At 46.6% G+C, this 20,546-nt stretch overlaps 2 protein-coding genes across 7 annotated transcripts in view; both read left to right on the top strand.

Moving 5' to 3' along the window:
- cfap77 (cilia and flagella associated protein 77) overlaps window positions 1–11,984 on the top strand; it is a 43,835-nt gene extending 31,851 nt beyond the window's left edge. For 5 of the 6 annotated variants that reach the window (XM_064354522.1, XM_064354525.1, XM_064354524.1 and 2 more), the window contains exons 5-7: window positions 3,228–3,333; window positions 5,387–5,515; window positions 11,386–11,984. In XM_064354522.1, the coding sequence (XP_064210592.1) occupies window positions 3,228–3,333; window positions 5,387–5,515; window positions 11,386–11,508 (358 nt within the window). In that variant the 3' untranslated portion in view covers window positions 11,509–11,984. The remainder of the gene's footprint in view (window positions 1–3,227; window positions 3,334–5,386; window positions 5,516–11,385) is intronic. The other variant, XM_064354527.1, reaches the window with a different exon arrangement.
- A 1,238-nt stretch (window positions 11,985–13,222) lies between these two features.
- On the top strand, window positions 13,223–20,105 carry barhl1a (BarH-like homeobox 1a). Its single transcript, XM_064354517.1, has 3 exons — window positions 13,223–14,631; window positions 16,644–16,866; window positions 19,073–20,105. The coding sequence occupies exons 1-3, from the start codon at window positions 14,181–14,183 to the stop codon at window positions 19,365–19,367; spliced, it is 969 nt and encodes a 322-aa protein (XP_064210587.1). The 5' UTR covers window positions 13,223–14,180; the 3' UTR covers window positions 19,368–20,105.
- The last annotated feature ends 441 nt before the right edge of the window (window positions 20,106–20,546 follow it).

The following is a 20,546-nucleotide window of genomic DNA, read 5'->3' as shown; positions in this document are numbered from 1 at the left end:
CTGATTGGGAGTTGCGGGTTTGCGTCCGCGCCCGGCGGCTCGGGGGCGTTCGTCTCCATTAAGCCCGGGGCCTCTTAGAGCCCTGACAGGCAGAGAGAGGCATCAGAGAGCCGTTTCTTCGCCCCCCGACTCTGTGAGGGGAGATTCGGAGAGAGAGAGCTCACGCCGGCGCGCCACCGCGGCGCTCCAGCGGCCGAGAAACAAGCCGACGGCGAACGCCGACCGGCTCCTCGCGGGGAAACGGTTAGCGCCTCGGCCGTAAACGCCCCAGAAGAACAACATTACCCGCGGCAGCCAGAGCACGGCAGCGTTACAGCGCGTTACTGTGCATTACAGCTGCTGCTTTTCACCACTTGTCAATTAGGAAAAGCAGCAGTTAGCCTAATGACCTAACGCACTTTGGAGGAGAGAACCCCCCCAATCAACAATGAGGTTGCAATGAACGTTGCAGTCTGGGTATGATCGAGCATTCCAAAATTAGGAGAAAAGGGGGGTTGTGAAAAATCCAAAAGATTTTACCGTGCTTTAAGGTAGAGATTCGTGATCAACATGAGTGGAGCTAGAATGTACTGTCATTTGCTTAGTGGATTTGCTGATCCAATCACAAGACTCTCCATCAAAGGTCTGATGATTGATTCAAATCAGTGAATCACTGATAAAACATGATAGCTCCACCCAGTCGGGGGTTCGTGAAGCCTCGTTCTCCCAGCACTACTGTAGAATATGTAAATGGAAATGGACTGCATTTATATAGCGCTTTTATCCAAAGCGCTTTACAATTGATGCCTCTCATTCACCCATTCACACACACACACACACATACTCACGGCTGCCATGCAAGGTACCAAACATCTTGTTGGGAGCAATTTAGGGGTTAGGTGACTTGCTCCGGGACACTTCGATACGCCCAGGGCAGGGGATCGAACCGGCAACCCTCCGACTGCCAGACAACCGCTCCTACCTCCTGAGCTATGTCGCCCTCATATGTGAGTGTGCGCTCACTTGGGCCTGCACTTTCTTTCTTACTGCTGAGAGCAAAGCTTAGGGACGGACGTGTTTGAATTTGAATTGTCTTCACGTTCCTCTCCGGTCCTGCGACCCTCAACCAATGCCAGCTTTGAAAGGTGACCAGAAAACTACGACCACGCCGTGGTTGACTGCAGGCCCAAACTGCACGCCTCCTCGTCAGCAGATCACACCGACCGCCGTCGATTCAGGCGTTTAGCTGAGGAGCCGGCTTTGAGGAGCGCTCCCTCCTTCCTTATCCGCGAACTTCAGGGAACCAGGCGGAGCGGCGGCGCAAACAGACAGCGATCCTTCAGAGGAGCTGCCACACATCCCCCAGCCGCCCCGTGTGAGGAGCAGCCTTCGTCCCCAGACTGGGAGCTCTGGGACGGGGGGGTTTTTTTTGGGGGGGGGGTGGTGGTGGGGGTGGTAAAATAAGGGGAGTCCCCTCTCATGGGGGGGTGGGGTGGGTGGGGGGGGGGTGGGGGGGTGAGGTGCGAAGGGAAGCCAATTCATCCTTCCCCCCGTAGAGACTCCCAGAGAGCTCGGCTTTCATCACAGATACATCACTTTTACTCCAGTGTGTGCAGGCAGCGCCCCCCCCCCCCCCCCCACCCCCCCTCCCCATATCTCCATCCCGCTTTCTTATCCTGCCACTCTTCAAATGGAGTTGAATTATTTAGCTAAAAACGCCCCTGTGCACAATTGGCGTCTCCGCGCTCCCTGTGTGTTTTTCATTTCCTCATCATTCCTCGTTTCTCTCCTATCTTTTTCTCGCTCCTTCTCTTTCTCTCTGTCCTCTCTCTAAGGATTGTGCTAGCTCTGTTAGCATGACAGGATTTGAGGAACCCTTTTTCTGGACACAGACAGGCAAGGCCAACCTTTCCTGCACCTCTAATTCAATTAAAGAAATTACTTAGTGTAATACATCTCGGTGTAGCGCTCCCCTTTCCTTGCACGCTTCAGAAGCACCATCCCTCTCCTCGCTTTCTGTTCATCGTCTCCACACGGCTTCACTCTCCCACTGTTCCGCTCCCTCCCTCCCTCCCTCTGCCCCCCCCACCTCTCTCTCTCTCTCCCTCCCTCTGCCCCCCCCTCTCTCTCCCTCTCTCTCTCCCGTTCTCTTCCCCCTCTCTCTCTCCCTCCTCTCTCTCTCCTTTCTCTGCCCCCCTCTCTCTCCTTTCTCTCCTCCCTCCCTCTCTCTCTCTCCTTTCTCTGCCCCCTTCTCTCCCCCCCTCTCCTTTCTCTCCCCTCTCTCCTCCCTCTCTCTCTCCTTCTCTCCTCCCTCTCTCTCTCTCCTCTCTCCCTCTCCCCATGTCAGTGCAGATTTATTCTGTGTCTGACGCGTTCAGACAGGGTCAGGAGAAGGGAGGTGAGTGTACAATAAGAGATAAGATCATGGCTCCCGTGGGGCTTGTTTGGCCCTACACCCGATCCATCAACCGCTGGTTCCCAGTGCCAAGGTCAGCTCTAATGAGCATGTGCTGGGATCTTATTCTCCAACCACCCCACCCCCCTCGCTACCGAGGAACAAACACACAGTCGCGCGCGCGCACACACACACATCCGTACGCACAAATACACTGTCACACGCGCGCCCACGTCCACACGTGCCAAAATTACTCTGACGCACCGAAGCTCAGACCGCTTGACTCGCGAATGAGAGCGCTCGACTCGCCCGGACGCAGCCGAAACAGGGCAGGACCGGACCGGACAGGACCGGACAGGACCGGACAGGACCGGACAGGACCCGGCACCGTAGAGACCGTGGGCCCTGCCTGGCCGGGTCAGCCCCTGTTGTCGCGGTTACGGCCCAGGGAAGTGCAGAAGGGGCGGCGGGACGGGCGTTTACTCTGCGCGTCCGTCCGAACTCATTAAGCCCTCTCTCTGGTGGAGCAAGGGGGTGCGGAGGGGCATGTGGCGCACACTAATGAAGCAATAAAAGTCACGGCGGGGGGGGGGGGTGGCACTGGAGGGGGTGCGAGACGAGCGGGGTCGCGATTGAGACGTTTTCGGCCTTCAAGCGGTACCTCGGGAAACGCCCGGATGACAGGACAAGGCCCGGATGACAGGGCGCCTGTCTGGTGGCTGTCCTGACTGGGACTCGGGTCAGAGTGCTTCCGGGTCAGCGTCCTGTACGTACAGGCCTGTGGCCGCGGCAAGGCGCTGCAGAGACAGGTTTACAGCTAGCGGCGCTCTTCTCTCTGCCTCCGCTTCTCCAGCCCCTCCACTCCCATCGCTGACCTGCTGGAGCACCAGTACTCCAAGCGCTGGCTGGAGGAGCAGCAGGCCAAAGACCGAGCCCGCCTGGAGAGGAGGCACAACAGGGTGAGAGACAGCGCACGGGTGCGTGTGTGTGTGTGTGTGCGTGTGTGAGTGTGTGTGTGTGTGTGCGTGTGTGTGTGTGTGCGTGTGCGTGTGTGTGTGTGGGTGTCTGTGTGTGTCTGTTTGTGTGTGTGTCTGTTTGTGTGTGTGTGTGTGTGTGTGTGTTGCGTGTGTGTGTGAGTGTGTGGTGTGTGTGTGTGTGTGTGTGTGTGTGTGTGTGTGTGTGCGTGTGTGTGTGGTGTGTGTGTGTGTGGTGTGCGTGTGTGTGTGTGCGTGTGTGTGTGTGTGGTGTGTGTGTGTGTGTGTGTGTGGTGTGTGTGTGTGTGGTGTGTGTGTGTGCATGTGTGTGTGTGTGTGTGTGTGTGTGTGTTGTGCATGTGTGCATTTGTGTGTGTGTGTGAGAGAGAGAGAGAGAGAGAGAGAGAGAGAAAAGGGAGTGTACATGAGAGAACAGGTGTGTGGCAGAGAGACTGACGGAGGTGAGGAAAAATATTCTTACTCTTGTAATAATAATAATAATAATAATAATAATATTTTTTATTATATTTTTATGATTATTATGATTGGCATTAACGTATTTTGTACACACTTTCGTCCAGACCACTGAGCTTTTATTAGGACTGGATTGTAAGGTCAGAAGCCAGTCGTGTCCTGACATGGCCTGTGGTTTGAACTCCTGCTTCAGGTCATTGTGTTTGGCCTCGACTTCAGCAGAGATGAGTGACCAACATCATGTCCAATAACATCTGTTCATGCCTTTCACTATTTTTAGCACAAACAGATTTTAATGAGGCCAAATATTATTGATAAATAACTTTTTTTAAACTAATCAAATACATTTCATTTTGTTATAAATTAATATATTTCATTAATATTCAACAGATTAAATACATTTTTCTCAAAATCAAACATATCAAATACATTTGCCAAAATGCTAAAGTTCAAATACATTTTGTCTATATCAAATATATCAAATTAATGCAATGAATCAATTTCCAACTGATCAAACAGCATCACATGGAATAGACAGATAAGAGATAGATAAGATTTCACTCAATTTAATTACCCTTTCATCTCCCTCTCACCCTGCCACCTCCCACATTACAAAATTATTGGATAGGCTTTAAATTGTTGTGTTGTTGCAGGTAGAAGTTGAATTGAATTGAATTTTGTTATTCAGTAAATGTGCTTATGGACTTAATTTTTCTCTACCTGAAGCTTTAAAAAAACTGGTGACCCGATCCTTTTGGCCTGTACTGTAAATCTGAAAAAGCACACTGTATTTAGCTTAGTTTATAAAATATAATTCTGCACACATTTTATTTGATAAACTGTATATTGAATTTATATTTCAAGATTTTATCAATATAAAATTGATTAAATAAAAACTAAGATTTCGTCTACAGAATATATTGTCAGTATTATATGACAATATTCAGTATTAATCAGTATTTTGCATTTTTGAATGCATTTTTATTCAAGTTCAGTAAATTCACTGCATTGGATTTATCTGAATGAATAAATGTAGAGAAATATTAGCCAATGCGATGCCTCATAATGAACCTGATAAACCCTGCTATTTCCCTGGTTTCCCTGAGTGCGGAGGCATTGCTGCTCTCGGTGAGAGATCGGAGCCGGGCTGTGCTGCAGGTGCGCCGCGGCGCTAGCAGATTGAAGAGGCAGGAGCGCTAGCCGCAGACCGCAAAAATAACTCAGCCTTCGCCGAGTATTAATGCTCGCGCTTACAAAAAAGTACAGGAACAGAAGGTGCTCAGGTGCGCAGAGCACAAAGAGAGTTTTTCTTTTCGCGCCATAATCGGTGCCCGACCGCAGCGGGCATGTGTAAGAGGATCAATTAGGGCCTGTCGGCTACCGCCGGAAGACTCAGTCATCAGGTGAATTTACATAGTGCAAAATACTTGGATAGCTATTTTAAAAACTCAGTCACAGCATCTGAGTACATGCATCCCGTGGTCCAGGATCAATGGGAGGATGTCAGTCAAGGTGTTGCTCTCTCTGGCGGTCTGTCCGTCTTTCTGTCACGGTCACTGTCCAGGGGGCGGGGCTCTGTGTCTCTCCTCAGGCTCGTTTGGGGCGTGTCCAGGAGACAAGGACGACCATCCTGAGGAAGAGCTGTCCTATCGCTGAGCCCCCCTCCTTGTGGAAACTGCCTCGTTTCCAGGAGGTAAGAAGTCCATGGGGGGGGGGGGCACACTTACTCAGCTCGATAGCTCCCCCTACTGAAGGATCTTGTGGCGGGGAAACAAGCTGTACTCTCAAAAGTCAATTTCAGTCAACATTGTCACAACACTTGATTTTCTTATTTACACGTGGTGGATTTGAGATGATCAATGAAAAAAGGAAACTCTGCAAATGGGAATCTAATGGGAAAGTGTTTGGACACGGCATATACACAATAACTGAACGATGAACAATATGTGAAAGGGCATCTCAGCAATTGCTCGTTCATCAACCAAACAGTTAGAATTTTCTCGGGCGAGCTCTTCCAGGTGCGATACTGCATGTGGTCTAATGCTCAAACCCTGTTGCGCATAGTAATTGAGAAGGTGGTTAAGTTTGGGTGAACTTATCTGGCAGCTGGAAGACTCAACACTGCCCCCCCCCCCGAAAAAAAAACAAAAAACATTACAGTCTGAGTCAACCTACTCCATTGTCCAACTTGGATGCTCTTTGGGGAGGGGGGGGGGGCGGGTGTGTAATGCCAAGCTTTATCCTCCCCCTAATGGAAAAACAAATGTTTTGTCTCTCATCACCCTGCTTTCCAGCCACAGCCATATAATATGAAATCCCGTTCTGCGTGCCCGCTGTGTGGTTCTGGGCTCGTATGAAATCCCGTTCTGCGTGCCCGCTGTGTGGTTTTGGGCTCGTATGAAATCCCGTTCTGCGTGCCCGCTGTGTGTGGTTTTGGGCTCGTATGAAATCCGTCTGCGGCCTGTGGTGTTTTGGGCTCGTAGAAATCCGTCTGCGTGCCTGCTGTTGGTTGGGCGCCGTTCAGCCGCGTGCCAGCAGCGGCCCGTCGCTCTGCCGCGCGCGGGTCCCGTGACGGCCTGGGCGGTGACACGGAGGCGGGGCGGGCGGGGCGGGGCGGGGGGGGGGGGCGGGGGGGGGGTGGTGGTCGGGCGGGGGCGTTCAAATTAAAAGTTTCCTTCCGGCTGAACAATCGATAGCGCTTTGCGCAGGACCGCTGCACCCGTGGGCCACGGGCCCCTCAGAGGTGGGAGCCGGAGGAGCCCGGGAGCGGGGGCGCGGGGACGGCGGCAGATTTGGGCGCGGCTGCAAACGCTCCAGAGCCCCCGCACCGGCGTTGTTAAAATTGATGGATGGTCTTAAGCCCCCTCGTTCCGCCAGACACACCCCTCCCCCCCCCCTGCACCTCCCCCACCCCCCCCCCCACCCAGCTTTCATGTTTACCCCCTCTCTGTCCCCTCTCTCTAAGCAGATCAACTCGGTCTTCAGCGAACTCTGTAAAGGATAAGACGGGGATACGAGAGTTTGGCGAAACACTGAACACTTCTAATTTCACCCCCGCCCACCCACACAAAAACACACACACACACACACACACACACTGGTGCACTGCAGTGGTGCTTGCTTATTAGAACAGAAGTTTGTTCTTCGAGTTACAGTCATTTCTGGGGAAAGCACCGACGCCTCTGTGCATCGCGTTTCCTCACAGCAGCCAGAGTCTTGATCTGAGGCTTACTCGGGAAAGCTTCAGTAGAAAGTCATTCAGCAAATAGTTTTCCCAAGCTGGGTCCTCGCCCACCAGTCCTCTTACGATGCGAGCACAACAACAGGACCCCGGAATCAGTTCCCATCAGGAACAGAGGAGAGAGCTGTAGCCACTGAAACAGCAGCTGTGTGTGCTGGAACCCTGACTAATTAGTGCTGATTGGCTCGCTGGGTGTAGGAACCCTCCTGCCGCAACCAATACCGCCGGCTGGCTGAGATGCCACTTTGGGAGACGCGGTCTGAAAAGCGCTTACACACCCTACACGTTGAGGCACTCTCTGTAACCCGCGCAAACACACACACGCGCGCGCGCGAACGCAGGCCCACTGAGACGCACGCGTACGTACACGCTGCGAAACGCGCGCTCTCCCCCTGAGAAGCGCATGCGGAGTGGCGCATCAGCCTTGTATCGGCACAGCATAGCATTACATCGCATAACGCTTTCCTTCTGCTCTCTCCCTGAAAACACTCAAAGTTCAGGTCTGGTTTCCACCAATTCACCCCCCCCCCGCCCCCCGCACACCTTAGGCAGGGCCACGGCCCTCCATCCATGGGGAGCGACGGGGCTCCAACCTGCTGTGGTCTAGCGGCTGTAAGGCTGGGGGGGTTTTCTTGCGCAGAGAAAGCCATGATTTCTCCCACCCCCCCCCCATCCAACCTCCACACACACCTCTGCGGCGATTTCTCTCTCCCTCCCGCCCACCCTGTGGCCGGCGCAAGCCTCCAATTAAATCAAAAGCGGTTTGTTTTTATTGGTCTTTTGCGCTGACAAGTGGGCTATCATCCTGACGGCTTTACCTGTCAGCGAGCCGGAGAAAATCTTCCATTGACAATGCCCAACGCTTCCAATTAGGGCAGAATCAGGCTCCTGGCGCGCTAACGATCTTTCCTTCCTCCCCGAAGGACCCCTCCCGCACCCCCCGCACCCCCCCCGACCAACCGCACGCGCTCACGCACGGAAACACACACTCGCACGTGCGTGCTCCCGCAGACCAGCGGATTCGCGCGCGTCCACGCTCACAGCGCGCACACCACCACACACACCCGCCCGCACGCACACACACACACACGCACGCTTAGGCACGAACACACACACCGCACGCTTAGCACGCACACACACACACCGCACGCTAGGCACTGACACACACACACACGCACGCTTAGGGCACACACAGGCACGGCTGCACACACACACACACGCACGCTACACGCACCCGCTTAGCACTGACACACACACACACACACACACGCACGCTTAGGCACTGACACACACACACACACGCACGCTTAGGCACAGACACACACACACACACGCACGCTTAGGCACTGACACACACACACACACGCAGCTAGCACGACACAACACACACACACACACGCACGCTAGCCTGAACCACACCCGCAGGCCTGACAACACACACACACAACACACGACACACACGCACGCTACGCGGCTTAGCTGACACACACGCGCACGCTTAGGCACTGACACACACACACACACACACACGCACGCTTAGGCACTGACACACACACACACACACGCACGCTTAGGCACTGACACATGCTCACACCGCCTCATTCTTCTCTCGCCTCGCTTTCTCCCCGGCCCTGCTCGCCTCCTCTTCTCTTTCTTTCCCGGCGTGTGTCTCCACCGCAAATTACCGACACAGAACGGGGGAGCCGCGCCGGCGGAGAGGCCTGCCGTCCGGGCCCGTCAGCTTTAATGAGCCGGCCAAGGCTTCGTTTCGCCGGCACGCCGCCGCTAACTTCTTTCTTGTATGACAGCTGACTGCGAAAGGCGAACGTTAACCTTATGAAAGATTTAGTAATCCTCATTATTTCCTGTCAAGTGCGGTTTCTGATGGCTTTGGGTGAGGCATTTGCATCCCTGACTCCTCCGGAGCGTGCCCGTTTCTTTCGTTGCTTTCCTTTCCTTCATCGTTTGTTTGTTTGTCTGTCGTCAGCTTTCTTTCTTTTTTCTTTTTTTTTTTTTAACGTTTCCCTACCCTTCCTTTGTTGAAATGCATGTTTTTCTTCTCCGTTTCAAAAAGATATTCAGATGCCAAAATTTTTCCAAAGGCGACATGTTTTTACAAAACTACACATATATATATATATATATATATATAGACACACACAAACGACGAAATAAATAAATAAAAAGACAGGCAAAATTGAGTGCCTTTTCCTGCACTTGCGCAGGTTGCGGGGGGAGAGCTGATAGCAGCCTTTTCCCCCTCTTTGAGGCGCCTTGCAGGCACTTTGCGACGCGTTAAGTATTATTTAAAACACGCGCGCGCAGACGCGGCGCGGCTAGCAGCTGACAGAGATTTCTCAAGGCAAGGACTTTTATATACTTATGATTTTATTTTGTCACCAAAAAAAAACTCTTGTTCCCCGGGTTTTGAGACGCACGCGGTGCCTTTCCCTCGTCTCACGTCGCTCTCGAATGCCTGAAGAGCGGCGACAGAACTCCTGGCTGCCGAGCGATCGTTGCCTGGCGCCGAATCACTCCTGCCCGGCAACGCTCCGTCTGACATCCGTTTCAGTCACGAAAACCCGTCCCCCGGATTCCTGCCTCCTTCTCGCCACTTTTCCTCCCACTTGTTTTTTGGCATGTGCTAAACGGCTCGTTATGAGGTTCATATTGAATTAACCCCTTCTTAATGCTGGCCTGGGGCGGGGGGGGGGGGTGTGTGCATTCTGATACTCTTGTTGTTGTATTCTCAATTAATCGGGCCTGTCCAGGCTTGAAAACCGGACGCTGCTTCAGATGAACAGTTTTCAAGGAAATGGGTTTTGTGGTTGTGGTTGGTGTGAAAGTTGAACATACTATTACTCAAACCTCATTTGGAGTTATTATTTCTAAACAGCAAGTAGCTACTTAGCAGCCAATCAATACACAGCCTTATTTCATTAAAATGAACTAGGTTTTATTAACCTGTTGAAATCAGCCATGTTGGGCCAGGTACAGTTGGATGAACAACCACTTTATGGAGGCAGCTGTCCAGAAAAAAATGATGCTTTGATGCTTCTGCATTTTAGCAGAAATATGTTGACTAAGCACCTGTAGTTCTTTCTTGGAGTTGACACAGCACACCTCTGACAACACATTTCTCCCTTCAAGGAGTTGCAGTAGACAGCTGTCAGGTGTCATCAAGCCTATTTCAGCTGTGAATCAGCAGCTGAATCAAAGATAATTAATCAGAAGCGGTAGGACAACACACACACACACACACACACGCACACACACAGTGGGCTCCCGGGCTGGAGTGTGGAGACACCTTTACTACCGCATCGTAACATGACACTTTTTCGAGGTGTCTTTGTTCCCCTTTAAAAGGTGTGCGTGCGTACGTGTGTCTTTGTGCGTCTGTTCGGCTGCTTGTCTGGAGTTGTGTGTGTGTGCAGTTTTGTGCGTGATGTTTTCATGTACGGTGGTTGGGATGCGCGTGCGTGACTGACACACACATTCCCTTTTTCCTGCTGGGTTGATTCTGCATGCTGCATGATTCTCAAGGCTAGTGCAGCCTGCCCTCCTGCTCACACACACACACACACACACACAGACACACACAGACACACACACATGCACACACACACATACATACATACATGGACACACACACAGGCACATACACACATACATGGACACACACACATGCACACACACAGTCATACACGGACGCATGCATGCACACACACACACCCGGACACACACACATGCACAAACACACATACATACATACATGGACACACACACACGCACATACACACATACATGGACACACACAGTCATACACGGACGCATGCATGCACACGCACACACCCGGACACACACACACTTGCATGCGCGCACATGGACACACACACACACACACACACACGCATGCGCGCACATGGACACACCCACACACACACACGCATGCGCGCACATGGACACACACACGCACAACATGGGTTTCTCATCCTCAGCCTCATCTCCCACTTGTTCATCAGGGATGCGTCTGTCCAACCCTGCCTCCTCCCCCCATCCCAACCAGCCACACACACACACACACACACACACACACTCTCCTCTCCCTTTCACCTGACGCATGTCAAACCAGGGCTCACAGGGGCCGAGTCGATTTCTCCGAACCGGGCCGCAAGCGAGAGCCCGGGCCCCCGCCAGCAGGGGGACGACAGGCGGGGGGCGCCAGCGAGACGCCGCACCCACAGCGCCCTCTGCAGGCGAGCGCCGTCCGTCAGGCCAAAGGAAAACTGCTCACCTGGGCTCCCCGGCCCTCTGTCCTGCAGGTGGGGCCCGCCCTGGATACCTTCCGCAGCCCCGAAGCCCGGAAGAAGGCCTTCAGCGCCCACTACTCAGACTCTGTGGCACGAAGAGGACACCTGGGACAAGGCACCTACAACCTGAGCTAAACCTGCCGGGGGGAGAAAGGGCAGAGTGAGCAGGAGAAGAGAAGAAGAGTGGAGAGAGTGAGGAAGGGAGGGGGAGCGAATGGCAGAATAGGAGGGAAAAAAGTGAGAGAAGAGGAAAAAGGGTGATGAAGGAGAGATGGAAGAGTAGAGAGGGATAGAAAAATGAGGGAGTGGGAGGAAGATAATTAGAGGTGGAGTTGGAGCTTTGGACTTCAGTAGCCTTCAGCAGCCTGCAAGAGTCAAAATTAAAAATTCTAATCATGCACACAAAAAACAAACTTAACTTTCATAGCCTGTGTTTGTCTTATTTACAACTGAAAACAATGTTTTCAATTATGTTTTACAAACGTTATAATGAACACAGAAACAATTGAGTGCTTTTAAAGTAGGTTTTAAATATGTTTATCGTGATCTTTGCTTGTGTAATTCAAAATTATTAATCATTTAAAGGTACATTACATGGGTGCTGCTCTAAACCTGACTGTCTCGGTGTGGTCATTTTCAATGCCTTACTTTATCAACGTGCTCCAAACTGCAGGGGACATCTGTAAGTCAGCCAGCCCTTTGAAAACGGACGGCTTCTGGGGCCCACTGTTGGGTCTCAACACATATATATTTAGGCGAACCGATATCTTAATGAATAGACACATATGCACACGCACACACACACACACACACAATGACTATGTAGACAAACGGGAAAGTAAATAAAGGGACGTTATATCATCGACACATTAAAATGCCTTCAATGTTAAATTAATAATTAATTTCAGGCCAGTGATCGTTCAAATACTTTTCCCAAAACAAACGTTCACCCTATGCAAAAGTATACAAAGAGAGCCGGCCCGGGGTGGGGGCTTTAGTTCTGCTAGTACTGGCGCAAGTTGTTTGTGTATTGCGGTCCGACGATGTCCCCGCCTCAAAGTGACAGCTTGTAGCCGGGTTTTGCACCCAAGGGAGCCCAGAGCGCTTCACTCACCTGCCGGCGCGTGCGATGGAAGAACGTCTCCAATCTGCTTCAATTGTCTGGACTCGACGAGGTCTTAAATTGGGCGAACTGAATACGAAACAGCGTGGCACACGGGAGAACTTCACGTCGAGATAACTATAATGCGGCTAAATTTACGACTAGCATAACCTCCGCTGCATTTGATTAGTAGGACAGTTTAGGCCAGACCAAACTGTTTCTTCTGAAGAATGTCGGTACAACACGGTTTGTTCAATTATTGTTTTTGTGGCTGTTAGTAATAATAGTACCCTAGTATTACTAATAACGGTATTCAGATCATGCTGTCATTATTTTACTGTATTGATTATATTGTTCTTTAATAACTGGTATAGCTATAACCAAGAGGTTGCAGGCTGCCGTCCAACGAGGGGCGCCGCTGTGGTACATTTGACCAAGTAGGTGTCCTTAATCTGGATTGTTGTATTGAAATTTTCAGATACATAAATGCGTACGCTATGCGGAAAAAATTAAATACAGAAGAGCGCTTGGCAGGCAAGCAAATAACTGTGATTTTAAAGCGAAACCAACAGGCTTTTAACGCGGGCCAACAAACATTTAAAGACACACGAAAAAACTATAGGCCTTGGCTTTGAAAATGAGCTGCGTAGTAACCCCTGTCAGTTTTATTGGTGATGCGATGAAAAAAAACTGTACGAAAGTGGCCAGTAAATACTTAGATCTGGTTCTCCTAATTTATTCCGTGTCTCTTTTATTGAAAGTGAAGGAAAGGGGAGGGGAACCGGGTTTCCTCCTCCTCCTCTGCAGCGAGTCATCACCCAAAAAGACCACTCAGCCAATGGAAACCTGCCGCTGGGGACGCACGTAAACTGGACACCTTTAAAACGTAGCTTCTGAGTGTGACACAAGTTCATTTTTTAGGAAAAGTGTCATCGGGAGACTTTGGTTACCGGATGTGTGCGCTTAACCTGATTTACCCCTGGCTGTCCGCTTTTTTCTCCCAACTGACCAACGGTCTGAACCCTTGTCTGGCGCGGAATATTCTTGTCTAATGTAGTCCTCTCTCTCACGCGCCGTCTGTCCAGGCCACCACAACTAACTACCTTTGATCTTATTAAAATTTCAACAATCACTGGCTTCTTTATCAAGTAAAGATCGTCATTTCAATTGACTTTGATCACCCGTGTATCTGTCCGTGGTGCTGAAACTCCGTGTCCGTTGAGTGGTGCTGCGCTTGGTGGATCTGTGGATCAGATGTATTCAGTTAAAAAAAAAATAGTACAGTGTAATTCGTAAACAACGAGTAGTTATTTTGGACAGACATTTTAAACGGGAGTTTTAAAGCTTCGTAAAACCTCGACGGGATTCAAAGGATCACTTGTACTTGGCAGCTGAAAATGTCTACACGTTGTACCGATTATTTAATTTTTGACAAATTAGCTACTTTAACTCAGCAGTGATTTGTTTAGGAACTGCTAAATTAGGTGATATTCTTCAATTTCTGGAAACCTCTGAAACGTCTGCTTTGGAGGAGAATCATCTGAAGAACGTGGAGGAATATCCTATAGGCTGCTATTTCCAACTGTGTCTGGATTTTCTAACCGGATTCGGTAATATTGTCGGCACTCTCGCTCGATTCACGCCGCCAAAACAAATGCTAGTTTAAAACACCAGCCTAAATATACAGAACTCCTCAGCGCTGACAATGGAGGCGTCCACAAACGGGTCCAGTTTTGGGATTGACTCTTTGCTGTCTCACAGACCTGGAAGTCCTATTATTTCGAAAGGGGACAGTTTGGTGGGCGAATGCAGGTCTCCTCTGGAGTTAAGCCCGCGGTCTGACCTGGAGAGTGGCTGTTCCTCTCCCCCGTCACCACGGCGGGAGTGCGGCGAAGAGTTAGTGCAGAGACAAGGTCATGCTCTTGGACTCGAGTCTCACCTACAACATGGGCAGATTTCCGCTGGTTCCCAGCCGCGTACGGTCACTTCGTCTTTCCTCATCAGGGACATTTTGGCGGACTGCAAGCCACTTGCCGCCTGCGCCCCATATTCCAACAATGGACAGCCCACACAAGAAGCAGGGCGACTCGTGTCCAAAATTGACGACTTCATAGACAAAATGCACAGCAACTCGTCATCGGACAGCGAATACAAAGGTAAGATGTGTGATTATGTTGTTCCTTTCTGACAAATTCTGGACATGTATGAAAATATAACATGCATATCATTCTATTAGCAGGCTTCATCTCCAAATTTTTGTGTTACAGGTGTTCTTACATTAAACTCACATATCCAGTTACAATACATAATGATTTTGAAGAGAAAATTTGCAGATCTATTTGAACTATTTAAATGGTAAATTATTTTTAAAATGTAAAAATTTTGCGTCTCGCACAACTTTGCATGTGTTCTAAATATAACACGTATTTAAATTAGGAGACTGAAATCCACATAGCCTACTTCATTTTTACAAGTACAAAAAATGACTTTTTATTTGCTAAATGTATAGCTTTCGCGGGTAAATTAAATTAAACATCTGTGATAACCAACTTTATAACGAAATGTGAACCACTTGTTCTCAGGGTGAGTGTATTTCATTGGAAGGGTTGAACCAAGGAAGTAACTGCATGGTAATTTGTAAAATTACCACATCGCCAGATCAGGTCGAACTAAATGCTATTAGTAGCCTACCAAATGTCTTCTGTCAAGTAGGCCTATCTGTTGGAAAAAAAAAGAAAAACAAGAAAATGACACGGGCGCCTCCAGAGATTTGTAGCAGCACAAAGATCCGTTTTTTAAAAAAGAGAGAAAGAAAAAGACACGAAAACTTGTCATCTTGACGAATCAATGAAACAGATATTTCAAATCAAATATCTGCCACATTAACTCAAACAATATTGCACTGAAACAATAACACAGGTCTGCAACACACACGCTATATATATATATATATATATATATATACACACACACACACAATATTTTATATTTCAATGCAATATTTACAGATTTCCTCTGTAAAAGCAACGAGGAGGCGGCATTTGTTGGTAAAATTAGGTTCAATTTTTATTTAGCGAAAAATTGATATTTCCACCACAATAATATAGTCTACAACCATCATAATTACATATTATTATTATTATTATTATTGTTATTATTATTAATAATAAATTCTTTTTTATTGTTGTTGTTTTTTTGTTGGTCTGGATCTCACTAAATAATCATTGCGCGCGGAGTTCATGGATAAACATATCGTAAATGCATTATTAGCTGGATTTGTATAAAGATTCCCAATCACAATGAAGTCGCCACCGAAACATAAAATAATTAATAATGCATGGGAAAATGATTTGTATTTTTAGCAGGGCGAATGAATGGTCTAACCATATGTGGGCGCTCAATATAGAATAGAATAGGTGCCTAACACCTCTCCATCTTTAAGAATGTTAAACGCGTAATATTTTGATTTTTAGCCTACTTTTTCGGGATTTACTGAATTTTGATCTGATCTATTAATCAGATTTATTCCATGAAGGGCTGCCGCGCTCCTTATTTCGGCTTTATCCCCGGGCCTGAGTTTATCTTGTCCCGGCTGAAAGGTTTACCTCCCCTGTGGCTCAATTAACCGGATTATTGTGCTCCTTGAGAGTCCAATCAAGTCTTATACTCCACTCAGCTCTGTCATATCACCGTATTCCTCCACTAGAATTTCTCCAATAGGAACAGGAGAACTACTCAGATTATCTGAAATAGTAAGGTTATTTGATCCTATAATCCTCTTCACTGTTTTGATTTTATACACATTTTTTTATATTGAAAAAATATAGTTTAAAAAGCAGTTCATACGTACAGATATTTCATACATCTGGAGACAGTTCACACATTTTTATTTGCAAACGGAATACCAAAATTACATTAACATCAATGATACATTCTGAAATAATGCCTCGTTGGTTCTATTTATAAACGCAATTGTGTTAATTAAACTTCGCAATTAAAATAGAACTAGTTTTGTAAATAGACGGAACACATTATTATTATTATTATTATTATTATTATTATTATTATTATTATTATTTATTATAACAATAATAATAATTGACTCGTATTCGTTATTTTGCCAACCTTGTTCTCCTTACAAATGTTTGTGTTTTTATCTATATTTTAGTGAAAGAGGAGGGTGACAGGGAAATATCGAGCAGCAGAGACAGCCCGCCGGTTCGACTCAAGAAGCCCAGAAAAGCACGGACTGCCTTCACCGATCACCAGTTGGCCCAGCTTGAACGCAGCTTCGAGCGGCAGAAGTATCTGAGCGTTCAGGACAGGATGGAGCTGGCGGCGTCGCTCAACCTCACAGACACCCAGGTCAAAACGTGGTACCAGAACAGGAGGTGAGCTCCAGGCTTTTATTGTCCAAACGCAAAGCCACGTGCTTGCCTACTTTTTCCACGTCACCTCTTCAAATGAATGGTAGGACGCAGTCAAAATACATCCCATGATCGCAAATCTTACAATAAATTATAATCACCTTCAAGCAAATGAACATATGAACAGTAGACTACGGGAAATCTTAAACCCCAATGCTTTTCTTAAATAAAATAAAAAACAGTCGAAGGTGGTTACTTCCGATAAAACACCAATAAATCAAATAGGCCTTATAAAAAGGCGAAAATAAGCGTGTGAAATCATTGTGTATAGGGCTGAATGAACGTAGGAATAAGCACTAAACTGAATGCAAGGTGTGAATATACGGGGTGGTGATGTTTCCTGTTGTTAGCCTAGTTTTTTGTAATGACTTCGAGAACTAGCTAATTGGAGCAATATGTCTTTCTAAACGTTTAACATTTTACTTGGCATGCAGCCAAAACAACAAATTTTGGAGCAAGATTTATTCCCAGAATGCATTGAAGGTATACAGACAGGAACAATATCACTATGAATATAGGCACACTTTAAAACCAATTGCTATAGTGTTAAGCAGTATTGGTATTAAAAATTAAATTCAAATTCTGGTTTCCCAAAATAAAACACTTGTTCACATAGGACAGAAGATGTCAAAAAAAAAATGAATAGCTTCTTCAAAGAAAATGCTAGTTTCGTCCAAATCACAGTTAAGCATTTACTAGTTGGTTAAACCACAGACGAGCCGACAGAGGAAGTCACTCGACCCTCTCCATACATAAAATTATTTTCAGCAGAAAACGTGAACAAAACTGTTTTCAAATTGTATAGCTGTAAACCTGAGTTTTTGTCCTTCTTCTCGCCATTTGGCGATGTGAATTTATTTTCGCCACTGTAACGCTGTATCAGTTTCGAGCAATCCCGATGGACAGCTAAGAATATCTCTACATATTCTCTAGTTAAAAAGAGAAACATCTGCCAGATAGACAGGGAGACAATCAATTGCTAAAACATCGCATCCGTCACCGGGAAATCGCAGCTTTCATTAGCAACTGCAGCCCATTAAGGGCTACGCTACAAATCTTATTACATATTTGTAAAGTACCAGGGCTAGATTTTAATGGCACGGATGACAAATGGACCCACAACTGAAACGTGTCCAATCGCCATGTGGCATTTATTTATTTTAACGCTGGCTCGGGAACAACGCAATTTCAAGTGCGAAACATGCTGAACAAAATAAAAAAAATAGCATTTTTTCAGACATTCGTTCTATTCATTGTACAAGACAGAAGTTATTTTCCCGTTTAACTTAACCGGAATAGAAGGACATGTTTGCATTGTAAGGTCACTTTCATTTAGATGGAATGCAAATGCATTTTAATTGCTACATTATTACTTTATGGCCCATTCAGTACACTTAGAAAAAGCGCATTTAAAATATTATGGCATGGTAAGATTATGGTACCTGCCATTATCCAAACATAACATAAAATAAATATAAAAAGGTCACACATTTCGGCATGAATAATAAATTACTGCATGCCGTATAAATAATTTAGCCAGCGTACTGTAATTACACAATTGTCATAATTATGAATAATTAACGTGTAAAAATGGCTTTCAATTGTCTAGGACAATCTGACTGATCACTTGTTATGAATTGGGGCCGGGCGGTGTTGGGGTTTTTTTTTCATATCAAAAACTATAAGAATAAAACTGGTATGAAATGGTCTGTGTATCTCTGGTGTTTCACCTATAGAGCAATATAAGATGTGGCTGATCCCCTTGGGAATTTCACCATGAATTAAAATAACAGGCTGCAGAAAAACAAAATAAAAGTAATACTAACCATCTTGGATAGAAAAACATTCAAGTGCGTTATCTTGGATTAAGTTAAAAAGTTTACGAAACACGCTCCTTTATCATTTTGCCAAACGCAGTTCCTTTCAGATGCAGTTGTGGAACAAATCGCCAGTGATTTGATCCCGACAGGCCGAAAGGCTGTTTGGAAAGCATAGACCATCAGAATATTTACCAAGCCCATATGGTTTCACAAGTATTCATATTTTCTCATTTTCGTATGTGTGGTGGTGTTCTATGAGATACATCTTAGACATTTCAAAATACGTTTATTTGGGTATATATATATATATATATATATGTAAACTTTATGTTTCTCTTTTTCCTGGAAAGGACGAAGTGGAAGAGGCAGACCGCAGTTGGACTCGAACTGTTGGCAGAAGCTGGGAATTATTCTGCCCTACAAAGAATGTTTCCTTCTCCCTACTTCTACCCACAAAGTTTAGTGTCGAACCTAGACCCCGGGGCAGCCTTGTATTTGTACCGGGGACCTTCAGCTCCTCCGCCGCCTCTGCAGCGGCCTCTTGTTCCAAGGATTCTTCTACACGGTCTACAGGGAGGCAGCGAGCCGCCCCCACCTCTCCACTCCCTCTCCGGAGTGCTCCCGCGAGCCACACAGCAACGGTGAGCCGCCCTCTGCGGAGCCACAGACCGACAGCTCAAAAACAAACAAATGGGGGCATGTACACAAAGTGACAGAAAAAATTAATATCTAAAACAAAAAACGAACTTGAACTGGACTTTCTCAAAAAGAACTGTTAAATCTATCTGTTTAAACATGGATATAAGACCAGTTTATTTCTCTTTATATATTTATCTATTGAATGATTTTTCCCTTCAGAGAGACCGGGACATACAGTATAACTGGAAAGGAGACATTTCATCGTGTGTTTTGTGTCATAGGTGCGCGGTTCCTATAGGGTGCAAATGTCACTCGACCAAAACTCCAACAAACTTGAAGGGTTCATTTGGAATGCAGCTTCAGCAAGTTCAGTTTGGTTAGCCTACAGGCCTGGGTGCTGACAAACAGGATTAGCTTGATATGTCTGTAGAAAAAATAAAAACAAAACCACATACACAACTGCTGCAGCTGATAATAATAATAATAATAATAATAATAATAATAATAATAATAATAATAATAATAATAATAATATTATTTGAATTCTGCTTTTAATTTAGTCTACTTCCATAGCGTACAGGGAACAAAAATAGTTAGAAAAAACTATTCCCATCTGCGGTCGGAAATATCTAAATTTCTGCTAAAAATCTACTAATCGCAGTAGAACGCTGACAAACGCTCACAACGGACGGTTCCAATTAATGTCATAACACTGTACTCAAAATAAAAACTGTGTTCCAGTTCCTCCGTGTCCCAGTATTGTGGTCTTTCATAGTGTTTAACGTAGAAATGGTTTACAAGTTCAACTGAAAAGACAAAGTGTGTGTTCGTCAATATATATACATGCACGCATACATACACACGTACATACACTAGACACTATTACTATTATTATTATTATTAGTTATTATTATTATTATTATTATTGCCTAAATGAAGACATCGGCTGTGATTATAGGCTACATAAGAGCGATGAAAGTGATACAAGGAAGAATGTCCTCGCTCCTCTTTGAGGTCCATTGCCAGTTAAAGTACCATGTGTTTTACACAATGACAAACTGTGCAGATGTTTTCTGTCATAATATTATGGAACATTGTAACTTCTTGCTGAAAAATGTATATTGAAATAATTTATTTGTGAAGCGGCTTATATTGTGAAGTGGTTCTCGTATCTCTGGATATTGC

Source organism: Anguilla rostrata, chromosome 10 (genome assembly GCF_018555375.3).
Source record: "Anguilla rostrata isolate EN2019 chromosome 10, ASM1855537v3, whole genome shotgun sequence".
Classification (NCBI taxonomy): domain Eukaryota; kingdom Metazoa; phylum Chordata; class Actinopteri; order Anguilliformes; family Anguillidae; genus Anguilla; species Anguilla rostrata.
The sequence above is the reverse complement of the archived record's forward strand: the minus strand, read 5'-3'. Positions and strand labels throughout refer to the sequence as shown.

Bases quoted from the DNA above. Each gene is read 5' to 3' on its own strand.
- barhl1a (XM_064354517.1), top strand. From the start codon at position 14,181: ATGGAGGCGTCCACAAACGGGTCCAGTTTTGGGATTGACTCTTTGCTG. The intron at 14,632-16,643 runs GTAAGATGTGTG...TCTATATTTTAG, and splicing joins ATCGGACAGCGAATACAAAG to TGAAAGAGGAGGGTGACAGG. The intron at 16,867-19,072 runs GTGAGCTCCAGG...TTTCCTGGAAAG, and splicing joins ACGTGGTACCAGAACAGGAG to GACGAAGTGGAAGAGGCAGA.